The sequence below is a fragment of the Patagioenas fasciata genome, chromosome 8 (assembly GCF_037038585.1).
Source record: "Patagioenas fasciata isolate bPatFas1 chromosome 8, bPatFas1.hap1, whole genome shotgun sequence".
Lineage (NCBI taxonomy): Eukaryota > Metazoa > Chordata > Aves > Columbiformes > Columbidae > Patagioenas > Patagioenas fasciata.
This window is the reverse complement of record NC_092527.1, coordinates 35,874,624-35,887,316: the sequence shown is the minus strand read 5'-3', so window position 1 is coordinate 35,887,316 and position 12,693 is coordinate 35,874,624. Positions and strand designations below refer to the sequence as shown.

General features: G+C 40.6%; 1 protein-coding gene across 1 annotated transcript; it reads right to left on the bottom strand.

Annotated features, from left to right (window-relative positions):
• Positions 1 to 381: 381 nt before the first annotated feature.
• On the bottom strand, positions 382 to 5,889 carry KCNK18 (potassium two pore domain channel subfamily K member 18). The gene is made up of 3 exons (XM_065843985.1): positions 5,673 to 5,889; positions 4,463 to 4,609; positions 382 to 1,193 (listed from the first exon to the last, which is right to left on the bottom strand). The coding sequence occupies exons 1-3, from the start codon at positions 5,887 to 5,889 to the stop codon at positions 382 to 384; spliced, it is 1,176 nt and encodes a 391-aa protein (XP_065700057.1).
• Positions 5,890 to 12,693: the final 6,804 nt, after the last annotated feature.

Here is a 12,693-nt window from a genome sequence, read left to right as displayed (position 1 = left end):
TGAGACAGTGATCCGGGCTTTGCTTGGGCAAGTGCTGAAAAACAGATCTGATATCGGCTTGCGGTGGGAGAGAGGACAGAAAGGCTGCTGGAAGTCAGAGCTTTGCAGAAGATGCCTGTGGAGCGCTGGCAGGGAGAGTCCTCTGCTTGTTCATCATGCACCATCTTTTATTATTTAGGAGATGGGACCCTGTTGGAAAGTACTCCCTGGAGATGCCTACACCAGATGTCTCCTGAGGTGTTCAACCATTTTACAGCAGATACAGGAATTCAGAATAAAATACGCCTCCTGCCAGCTCAGGGCAGGGAAAGGAAATGCACAGGAACAGTTTCATCTCATTGCAGTGACCAATGCTTGCAAGAGAAGGAGAAATAACTGCTCTTATTTTGGATATACCTTCTTTGATGGCATCTTTTTCTCTCCACAAAATGAAATCAGCTTTTTATACAAACCAATTAAGCGGTCTTGGCCCAGCTTAAAAGCAATGAAGACAATTTCCATGCCTATAATAATATAGAGGGAAAAAAACAAGAAAAACTTGGGGTGTTCCAGTTGTGTATCTCCAAATCCAATAGTTGTCAAGGTGATAAAGCAGAAATAAAAGGCTTCCTGAAAATCCAACCTGGTTTCCCAGTTAGGAAGAATAGCAGCTGCACAGGAGATGTACACAAAGATAACTAGCACCATTAATATAATGGGAACATCTAACTTTTCCAACTCTTTCCCTATTTTGTCAAAATTCTCAATTACTCTGGACATTGTTTTTCCCCTGTCTAATTCTGGACATGAGCTCCATCTCTCGATGCTTCTGTTTCTTGCTGGTTTTGTATGCTCATTTTCTCTGGCAATTAACATTTCAAAGATTTCAGCATTGCGATATTTGATTGGCTTCCTTTTAATACCTGGCTGGCTTTTCAGCACTTCCATAATAGTCATGGGCTCATTGATGACTGTCTGAGACTGTGCTCTGGATTTTAATTCATCTCCTTTGTTACATGTGGATCCAGAACAGAGTTTAGAGGCTAGAATTTTTGACTGTAGTTTTCTGAATTCATTGTAAGACTTGGACAAGACGGCTGCAAGGATGTCTCCCATGTCTGTCAGGACCAAGAACATCAGAGGGATGCCAAATAAAGCGTACAACATACAGAGATATTTTCCAGTCCGTGTCACAGGATATGTATTACCATAACCTTGAACAAAAACAAAAAGAGGAAGAGAAGGGAAAGGAAAGGAAGATAAAACATCATGATTTATTAGGTATTCATGTCCTCTGAGCTTTTTATTGCTGTCAATTTTAAAAGACAGTTTTTTTGTCCAGAGCATACTGTTCTTTTTGTCTTCGCTTTGAAGCTATTGAAATTTCTGAGTCTCAAATGCTGGGTACTAATGCAAGCATCCTACCTTTTCAAGCACTTGGAGATTTGGAGTTTGCCAGTTCTGTTAACTCCTCTTACCATATCAGCACCTTCTCAGCCATTTGACTTAACTGCCTGACAACAAGAGGCCATTTAGGGAGGAGAAACTGGAGGTTTGGACCAGCCTCTGTCCTGCTGGAGACTGTTTCCAGGAGGATTTCCTGACCTGGGAATCTGGATTAAGAAGGATCGAAAAGGCAAGACAGCAAGAGAGGTCTTGTGCCCACGGGTCCCTCTGCAGGGAGGTCAAGCTGAGGGCTGAGCTCAGAGACACAACAACTGTTGCTGGGATGATGCTGATGCTAATGGACTGTGTGTGTGAGGAGCTGGGGGATCATCTCCTGGCCAGCCCCCAGGATCTTGCAGTACCACTGGGTGATTTCTGAGGGGGAAACTCACTGAACTCTGGAAAGATTCAGACTTGGATAGTGGTCTTAATTTTGAAAGGGGTACGGCACTATGGATCAGATCAGCACAATGAGACCCATACTTCAAACTTTATTTCTTTTCCAGAACTACTTGTGACAAATGTGAAGCTAATAACAGAATTTTAAACCATCCCTGGTTCATCAGATCTAGCTCTAATGGCATATGTTATATTGACATCATGTTTGTACTGTCTTTGTAGTTTTCAGTTTCCTAAATGTATTGAGAAAAATGAAGGGTTAAGTGAGGAAGTATATGTTTATCACATGTCGAAATGCATGTTTATTCTAGAGTACTAAAGCTTACAAATATCATATTACAACAAATAGGGAAAGATTATCAGATGTGTGGCCTGCATGATACATAAAATGGTAGCAGAAAATATGCCCTTTCCCTAAATTCAATTTGGGTATTTGTATTTCCTTCCTCTGACATATTGAATGTGAAACTTAAATTGTAAGTTAGTGCTTTTCCATTACAGTGGGAGAAAACATCACTGTTATATTAATCGTATTAAATTTTAAAAACTATATTTCTTCTCACCCTCCAAAAAGACATCTCTTTAAAAAAATTGTTCTGTTCTAGATGACCTTCCAGGCCAGGAACATAGCCTGTAAGATTATTAGCTCATATGCTGAAGTATGGCTTCTTTCGTTTTCTTTGGCCATTCATGGTTGTTTTCACTAACAGCTGCCTTTGGTCTGAATCCAGCGCTGGTCCCTCCTTTGCTGTGAGGCACCAACAAACGATTTATTCTCTGTCACTCTATTCCCCACTGGCTAACTGGGAATGCTAATCCTTACTGCTGAAGCAACTGGGGAAGACTAATTATTGTAGTTATTGTACAGAGTGATTTTTGTGTTTTGTTTGTTTTGGTTTGATTTTTGTTTTTGTTTTGTTTTGATTTGTTTGTTTGTTTTCTGGTTTTGGTTTTGTTTTGTTTTGTTTTTTCCCCAATTTCCATGCATTAAAAATACCTAGTGCAATTTCAAGGGTTATAATTTATCTTGATTTTCAATTCAGCTATCCAGAAATCTAGCCTAGCTGAGAGCCATTAGGCAACCTCCGTGGGCAGTGACGAGCTGGCAGTTCAGACCACCCATCTTCAGACTAGATGCCTTGTTTCTCCTAGATAATTACAGGTAGCTAAGTTAACTCTAACCTTGAGTGATGAAAGAGTTCTAAATACTGGAAATAACAAACCCATCACAATGGAAATAGCCACTAATAGCAACAAATATTCCAGGCTTCTTACTGCTCCCAAAACTTAGCTCAGCCCCTGAGGAAGCTGTGCTAATGCTCAGCGCTATGAAGGTAAAAAACAAAGGAAGTTTAGAAATAAATATGTTGGATCAGTGTGTATGGGGATATTTACGAAGTCTCACGTCAATGGAGGTAGGTAAGTATAGCCAGGCAAGGAGTTTTCAGTAATGGGATTTTATCAGTGTGCTGAAGTCGAAGCTTCTGATAAAACATCCTCTTTCAAACATTCCCAGCTGTTGTGCTTGTGCTAGGAAATACTCACTGGGGTGAGGGTTCGGGTCTACATCTCCCCAGTGTGTGTCTGTGGTGACCTAGATGACGGTCCTCAAACTTAGGGGCTGCAGGAAGCCAAGTCTGAAGATGGTCACCTAAGACCTCAGACCCTGAGATTCAAGCCTCTGCTATGTCTTAGTACAAAAGCATCTCCTATGAGCTCCAAGTGAACACATTAACTCTCACACTATCCCTTGTATAGGATAAGCTAGTTTTCAAGGTTCAGTTTTTCTTTTGCATTACGATGCATACCCATGCTGGGATCCTGAGTATATCCTAATGCAGTGGAGAAATGTCTTTGCAATTTGATACAATGCTGTGGGACTAATTCTCATCCAGCTTTGATTCTGACAAATTCAGATAGTCAGTGTCTGTACTTGCCAGCATTTGAGAAAGATTAGTAGAGGAATAAAAGTAGCTTTGGAAATGTGCGTGAGGAGTTGTATTTAGCGAAGTGGAGGGAGCCAAAACCAGAACAGATGTTTCTATTTGATCTAGGTCCTCCTTTGAAATATTAAATAAGAATGAAAGATTTCAGAGGTGTGACTTAAACATCACTGTGTGCTGTTAACCCAAAGAAGTGTGAACAACAGCAGCATGGTTAATTATAGAGTCATAGGTTTACAAAGCTGCGTTAGAAATACATAACAGAGAATCAATTAAAAAACAATATATACATACTGAATTACCTCTTCCAGCAAAGAAAACATTACCCAACACAACACATAATAAAAGGAAGGGTAAGGTTTTACTGGAAAACGGAACTTTCTTTTTACTTCAATATAATAGTTTTGTACACATATATGAGTACATGTTATAGTATGCATATAACAATACAGCTAATTAGCATGTACCATCACCAGTTACTAAACTCTGACTTGCCTCTGTGATTCAGCTACATCTCTGCAACCTGTGTTTGTAGAACCCCGCACAGACTCATGCTCAATACTCAGGAGGAAAATTCAAGGGGATTTGGGGTTTTCTTTGTATGTTTGTTTGTTTTAATTCCCTGGAAGAAATGCATTAGAGAAAGCAGCAACAGCAATTGATTCTGCAGGAGGTTACTTTACCTCTGAACTTACCCACAGTTGTGAATACTGTGCAGCAGAAAAAGAGAGAGCCAAAGAAAGTCCATATATCTTTTGGATTGACAAACCAGTCTCGTTCAGCTGTGCTGAGCAGTGCATGGATTTTTTCCTTAAATACCTCCTCGTTTTCTGTCATGTTATCTGTTACAGTGACAACAGGAGACACAGTGACTGTTTGCAGACCATCACTCAGAGGGTGGCCAGCCTGTTATTCCAATGAAGGTTACTCCTGCTAAGGATTTGCTCGTTCTCTTTTAGAAGACAAAAATTTCACCTCACCCTCTCCTTTCTTCCCCCGCCCTGAAAAAATCAAGTGGATCCAGTGCCTTTGATGAATAAAGAAACAATGAATACACAAGCTATGTTCCAACAAAGTAAAAATATGACACAAAAATAAGCGTAAAGAAGCAGTACAGTAAGACTGAATATTCAGCTCCCAGTGTGGATGTTCTGATTCATTTTGGATTCTGCAGATTAGTCTTCTTTTGACCCAAAGACACTAGAAATGTCGGGTCATCAGTACAGGACCAATATAAATTATTTGATGGCACTGCCCAGTGCCCCACTGTGAATCTTCCCTGTGGCTGAGCTCTCCTTGAAAGGGTATTATTTACAGAGGTGCTTGTCCCAAACAAATTATTGAGTCAGCAGAGCTTTCTGAAAGAAAGTCCAAGCCCATGTACAAGCCCTGAGACAGAGCTGGGAAGATTTCTACCCCTTCTCATCTCCTCACGCCCCTCCACCAGCACCACCAGGTCTGGGGTGCAGCACAACATCTGCCTCCATCTGAGCATCCCAGTGCCAGAGGGTTGAGAGGGAGACTCAGAGCTGGGAAGGAGGACCTGGAGGAGGCTTTCTGAGGGAGAGGATTCATTCCTCAGCAATCAAAGGGAAATACCCTGGGAATCTCAGCTGCTTTTTGAGGACCCTGGTAACTTCGACAAAAAGGAGAACATCAGCACCCCAGGAAAAGTCTTTTCAGGCAGGAACACAAGGACCAGGGAAATTTACAGTCAAAAAATCACAGCTAAGGAAGACAAGCAAACAACAGAAGATATCAGATAGGCAGGGAAAAAATCCTGTTTGCAGGTTCAGCTAGTAACATTCTGAAGAATGTCTTCAAAGGCAAAGAAATCTAATTCAAAAAGCAAGAGAATGAGTAACTCCCTGTACAGTAAAGTAATTTTGAAATTCCAGTACATACCTGATAAATTTCTGGAGATGTGCCACAGATTCTGCAGAAATGTTCTATATTCTTCACTTAAATTGACCTTCCGGTTACCTTCAATGTGGGAAAACATGAGAGCCCCAAGAAAAGCATAGATCACAAGAGACAGAATGAAACAGACATGAGGAAAAACTGCCCAAAATATTTTCTTACATGTCCTTTTACCTCTCAGGGACTGTGATGTTGATGCCATCCTAAGATTATATATATATATATTTTTTTTTTTTTTTTTAATTTGTGGAGAAGACACAGCTTTTAGAAACAAGAATGAGGATGTAAAAGCTTTTGCATCCTAGAAAAGCTTCTCCTGTGAAAACAAGGATTGTTCTGCCTCAGGCTTTCAGATCACATGTCTTTCTAAGTGAAGATTGCACTACAGTCCCAATGGAGAAGGAGCACAACTAATCAAGCCTTGAAATATTTTTCAGTTGACAATACGCCGCTCTATCCCTGAATTACTATTGATCAGGCAGTGCTGCAGTTCGCACAGATCACCAGCTGCTGTGTGTTTCCATTGGAGCCAACTCGTGTTTAAAGTTTCTTGTTCTGAACTACAGGTTCTCATTGATACATTAGAAACATCTCCAGCCCCCAGGAGGGAAAAAGCACCCCGTAAGGGGTGGATTCCTTTAAAGATTTCTCCCAGAAATGAATGGGGAAATTTAAAATAAATCAAAATATGAAGTTGGCACTAATTGTTGTAGCCTCTGGACAGAGTATAGAACAATTAATTTCTCTCTCAGATGGCTTTAAAGAGTCTCTCACTCTCTCATGTAATCTTTGTAGGAGATTTTTTTTGAATTTTAAAGGATTAAAAAAAAAAAAAGTGTCAATAAGGTTTTGACCAGTTCTCACTTCATTAAAATCTTCCTAATAACTGAAAATCCCACTGACCATAGTAAGTAAGAACTGCAGGATTCACTTCAAGGTTAGCCATCTTTGCAAACTATATACAACTTCAAAAATAAAACCTTTATTTTCATCTGTCACTCTAAAACAGAGCAATGGGCAGTATCACTGCCCTTTACAACATTAGTAGCAGTAGTAAGGGGAGTAGGACTTTACAGAAAAAGGTGTTAAATATTTCATCTCTATGAGTCTTCCATTAAAAATTGAAACAGCTTTGTGCATCCAAGACCTACTGAGTTGTATGTGAGCAAAATGTCCATACTGCAATTAAATTCTACATGTTTACTATGATTTCTTCTGGGTCAAACTCTCAGCAAATTGGATCACAAGATATCATATGCTTACCAATATGGAAACCTCCACTGTAGAAAAGAGGCTTTCAGTGCTAAGACAAAAATAAGCCCATGTGTTTGTTACTTTTCTGGTTATCTGCCTTATTGACTCAGTAGTGCTTTTTTGAGAACAGATGTATAAATCCTCTTATTGTAGCCAATCTCTTTTTTATTTCACGTTGACCTAAAACACGGGATTGAAAACTGCTGATGTTCATAATTAATCAAAACCAACAGAGCTTCCTGAGAGGTTGTACTTAGAGGTAATGTACTCAAGTTTGATGTCCTTACGAGAGGAGCCAGGGACACAGAGAAATCAAAGGAGCAGCTGGAAGAGCCAAGTGGCTGTAGGCAGTGGGGTCCTCCATGCTGGAAGCACAATGCTGGCTTCTCTTGGAGAACTTTGGGTACCAATGTTATATAAATTGGTAGAATTTACTTGATTTTGTAAAGGAGTCTTGACAAAGTTCCTCTCCAAAGGTTTTTAAGGGAATTAAACAGCCATGGCATAAGAGATAAACTCTTCACAGGAAAAAATAAATGGTTAATAGAGAGGAACAGAGGGCAAGAGTAGAAGGTGGAGGGAGGTTGCTGGTGGAGTGATGGGTGGGTCTGTGCTGGAGCTCAGCTGTTACACAAGTTCATAAATGACCTGGAAAGGGGATAAACAGAGAGATGGCAATGTTCACTGATGGCGTGAAGTTGGTAAGAGCTATAAGACTGAGAGCAGATTGGACTTGTAGGAGGACCTGGGGGTACCTTGTAATAAAAAGGCAGATAAAAGCAAGGTGGATACATGTAAAAAGCGATAAACAATCTTAATTTCACATACTAAGTGATGGATGGTCTGGAGAGAGCAGGTGAGGGATCATTGTGTGTGATCTTTCCTGAGACCAGAATGGGGGACCACCAAAAGAAGAAAGCAAAAACTTGCTTCAAAACAAAGAAAACAGGATGGTTACTCATGTAACTGGAAAATCCTCTGCGAAAGGATGTCGGGTTTACATATGTTAAGGAAAAGGATGGAGAAACGTTTAGAAGAACAATCGTTAAGACTGACTATGAGCCACGTGGGGTTCCGTAACCCACTGAACGCAAAATAGTTGGCAGTTAGAAAAGTGGAAGACAGTACCGGGCCAAATGGGCCCTATATTTGAGACAGTATATTCACATTTATGTTCTTCCGAAAAAGGTTTTCACTTACCAGTACAATAATTCTGACACAATTTATCCTGCGGATTTTTTCATCTACATCTCTGAAATAAACCTCTTTCCTCCAAAGTGCTTTAAAATCTTCTCAGCCTCCTCCTATACATGGTAGGACTGCAAAGTATTTAGCAATTCCCAGGAGCTTCTCAGCCATTTGCAACATCAGGCTCTGAGCTTGTGACAATGAGAAAATTTAATAAAAATATATCCAGAAATGACTTTTACATTATTTGCTTAATCTAAACCATTTCCCACTATTGCTGTATTACATATTTGAACTCAGTTGCTTAAAAGCAAATCCCACTAACCACAAGTTATTCCAAATTGAGTTACTGATACTTGTATTGAGAGAGATTTTTGCAATACACATTTCCTATTCATGTTAATGGACAGCAAACCTCCACTTTTCCTAACTTCCATTTCTTTGATTAGGGCAAATGTGAGTGCTGTGAAGGTGCTGCTTGAAAGGAAAGTTTGTGACCACAGCTGCAAGGTTTAATTATTCCAGTGCAAATACCTATGTTAGAATTACTACTTTATCTGATGTTCCTGGATTACAAAGGTTAAACCAAGAAGGTTATCATTTGAGCAGTGAGAAGTTTTTCAATAATCGATGAAACTCTTCCTGCATTAAGTCATCTACTATGTCGTAAAAGACCTGCTGTGTTTACCTCTCTTCTATGAAGCACCATTGGATTCAGTGTACTGTACTAACAAATATTCAATAGTGCAGTGCCTTCTCCTTTTTTCGACAAAACCAAAGTGACTTGAAGGATGGCAAGTACCCTAGAAAAGAAAAAAAAAAAAAAAAAAAGCAAAGGACTAAACTATTTGCTTTTATTTGCATCCAGCATTGATTCTGACTGTTTGATACAGGACTAATACTTCAGTCTGGCAGCACTTTATGACAATGAGAATTAAAAATGTTCAGTTCAAGATTGGATGTTAACAAAGATCACAGAGGATTTGATGTGTTGCTCTAGCACATGTACCCTGCAAAGTATTTTCAGAATGCACTAACATATCTAAGCTCCCAAAGAAAATGGGTGTTTCTGTAGAAAGGTGATATCAACCCCAAGAGAAAAACGGACAAACGAAACACAACCACCCTAAACCAACAAAAAACAAGTAGCAGCAGTAGTTGGATTAAGAAAGCAATCTCAAGGCTGTGAAAACATTAGATTTGATCCCCAGACATAGAGATCTCCCCTGGTGGGATTCCAGCCCACAGCAGGGCCCAGAAGCAGCGCTGAGCCCAGTACCAACACAGACACTGGACATTTGTACAGAGCTTTTTATATCCTGTCAGATGAGTGACACATGCTTTCCAGGCACCGTGCAGTTATTTTTCTCCTCTCGACCCCAACCATATTCACCTGGAGTATGAGTTTCCCTGATACCTCCTGTTCTCCCTGCTGTCCCCTTATACCTCACATTACTGGGACAGAGAGAGAAATGCAATAATTGTCTGTGTAGGGTCTATTGGATACCCCAAGGGAAGGTTTAGCTTGCTTTGTATCCATCTTTAAAAGTCTCAACTCTTGCTTGAGTCAAGTGCTTGAGCTTGTAACCTCTGGGAATATTTGAGAGCACTCAGGACTAGCATCCTGACACTGCACATAATGCTAAGTGGATTCAAAGATGTCCAGGACTCTCACTCTGAATAGGAGCATTTCCTATTTCATTCTTTGTTCACACCAAAGCCAAGCAAGTGGTCCCATCGTTTCATTTATGAGAGGCAAACACTCTTCATATGCCTCAGGAGCAGTCAAGGCTTGGGTATTAATCCCTGTTCCTCCTCTTTTTTAGCACCAATGAAGTCACATAGTCAGAAAACACCTTCGATGCCTGGTGAATTTTGCCTGGTGACTAAGCAGCAGGACCAGCCTCAAGCTAACCAGCCACTTCATCCCCTCTCCTACCACCCCCAGATCATTGCCAGGGTAGAAAGACTTCACCTGCCCCTCTTCTTTCATCCCATCCCCAAACCTGGGCAACCAGCAATAGTCTAGGAGGAGCAGAGCTGCTCCCTCGACCCCTCAGGAACATGTCTCAAATGGGGAAAATATTACCCCTTCCTTCTTAGGGAACTTGTAACCTCAACATCTTCTCTCTCCCAGAATTTCCTGTGCAATTTCCCCCAGGAGCCAGGGACACAAGCATGCATGGAGGGTTTGATTACTACAAAACTCCAGTTTCCAACAGAGCAGAGCTCTGTGGAATAGCTCCTCTTTCTGCTCATTCTGCTACCTGAACCATGTGCTAAGTGAGAACACATTTGGGACTAGGAGGGGAAGCTCCTTCTGGACAGACAACATTCCCCCAGCCCCTTTCTAAAGGGCCATGGAGAACTAAAATCAAACCCTGACAGATGCAGTGCAACAATTCTTAATGAGCTTTGCAAATAAAACCCGGCCATCATCACCTCACAGCAATGTGTGTGTTGCTCATTTATTTGCGTGACTCCTTTGAATGCTGTGATAACGCTTCAGGGTGTTATAACAAACGGAAAGGTTAATATCGCAATGAGTCACCAGTGTAAGAGCCCATTGCAAATGAGACACGGTGCAGGAGTCCTGGGTTTCCCGATAAGCAAAGGGGATTACTGAGGTTCAGCTACATGTCTTATGCCAAAGTCTTTACTGAGTTAATGTAGTGAACGTAATGCTGGTATAGTGGAGACTATCTCAGCCCAGTAGTTTCATTTTAAGGCAAACAAGCTCCCTGTGGAGAGATCGGAAAACTGCTTCTTTGGAATTTAATTAACATTAGAACATGTGAGATTATATGCTGCATAAAAGCTAAGCATCATGATTCATGTCAACAGAGCAATTTTACACTATTTGAACTGGCAAAAACACTTAGATTCAACATGACAAGTCTACTTTGCTCTTTGAAAAATGGTGGTTATTCTTTATTGTTATTAATGTGGCACCATATGTATATAAGCATTTTAAAAGAGGGGCATCTAAAACCTCAAATACAGGAACAAGCTTTTAGCTGTAAATATCCACCGGCATGTATCCGAGACTGTGTCTGTGAGTGGCATAGACCCTCTCAATTCTCAGCATGCAAAATGCTAATGAAAAAAAAACAATCTCCTGAGCTCATTTCCAATGTCATACACAAGTTCAGTTAAACAGAACACAGGGAAGCAGTCATCCCTTACAGGCTGTAGTAGTGGCCAAATATTACTGATAACATTGAGGTCAAACGTGTATTTGGAACAGCTCCGAGGTTATTAAGGACTGTTAATCCCCGAAGTACAATGCTTACAGTATTTTCTGCCCTCAGCCATCCATTGCACTTTGTAAATCATAGGCAGGAATCTGCAGGCTTCTGACAATCAGGCACCTCTTTCTGCTTCCCATCACTGGCAATCAGATTGGACGTGGATTAATGTCAGTGGCTCAGAGTTTCTTGAACTTCAGTCTAAATTTTCAATTGCTTATTTTCATCCCAATTTTCCTAATGACACACTAAGAACTTTCTCTTCCCCTTTTTTATTTTAAGTACTTTTACAATAGTTTTAACTCCATTATCCTACCGCTCATTAGTCATTGCGGATTCAAGGAGTGGAAGCTGCTTTCACAGATGGGTGTGCCTTGGGACATCATCAAATTGACACTTGTCTTCAAATTTCTTTCAGTTCTACTGATTTTCTTTAGCTCTGAGTAGGCATACATGAACCTTTGAAACCCTGTCCCACACATTTCGACTAATACACCATTAATTAGCTTACCCTTTGTAATGCTGGCCCTTTAAATGTTTTTAGCAGTCACGGGACCAGCTCGTAAGTGCTTTTTAGTGATTCAGTAAACAACATTTTTCCACCTTAGTGGGGAACATTCTTTCAAACTCCAGACCCGTCAAGTGTAGCTTCACATGTTTAATTAGTTAAAGCCACAATTCCTTGGTGATGCAACCCTGCCTGGGTCGATAAGTAAGACTGCATTATCAAAATATCTTTTGAAAAATGTTTTGGGTTAGAAAGAAATGCATGCAAAATTGCCCAACTTTTCTGAGGAATTTCTTATAAAAACTGAGCAGAGAAAGAAGTATTTTCTTTCACTATTCTCAATAAAAAAGGAAAATCTTATGGCACTTCTGAATGAGTCATCTAGGAAAAAGGCCCCGTGTGTAATGAACCCAGCAGATTCATGACCACTGCGTTGTACCCAGACACTGCATCTCTTCCCAAGACTGCCTGGCACCCTGGCTGCCCATCATCAGTGACAGTGGCTACTGCTGTCTGACACTCCGGCTACATGCAAAAAGCCATCTAAATGTCATCGACTTTCTCCATAGTCACTTAGGAATTGGAGATACATGGGTGGAGTAGCTCAACTGCAGGATGAATATAAATTCAGGAAGGGTTATTGCTTGAATCGTGTCAGGCAGCCAAAGCCAGCTGGTTGTATCATATTCTAAGGCTTTAGGGTAGACCTACTGCAAGCTTGGACTGGGAAGAACTGTAGCTGTAGCCATTCTCATGCTGCCTTCTTATGCAGTTTTCAAGAGGTTATTTCCCAACCACTTACCTCTAC

Excerpts from the sequence above, each read along its gene's own strand:
- KCNK18 (XM_065843985.1), bottom strand. The coding sequence starts at position 5,889 with ATGGCATCAACATCACAGTCCCTGAGAGGTAAAAGGACATGTAAGAAA. Across the intron at positions 4,610-5,672 it reads CATCTCCAGAAATTTATCAG|ATAACATGACAGAAAACGAG; the intron begins GTATGTACTGGA and ends TCACTGTAACAG. Across the intron at positions 1,194-4,462 it reads CACAGTATTCACAACTGTGG|GTTATGGTAATACATATCCT; the intron begins GTAAGTTCAGAG and ends TTTTTGTTCAAG.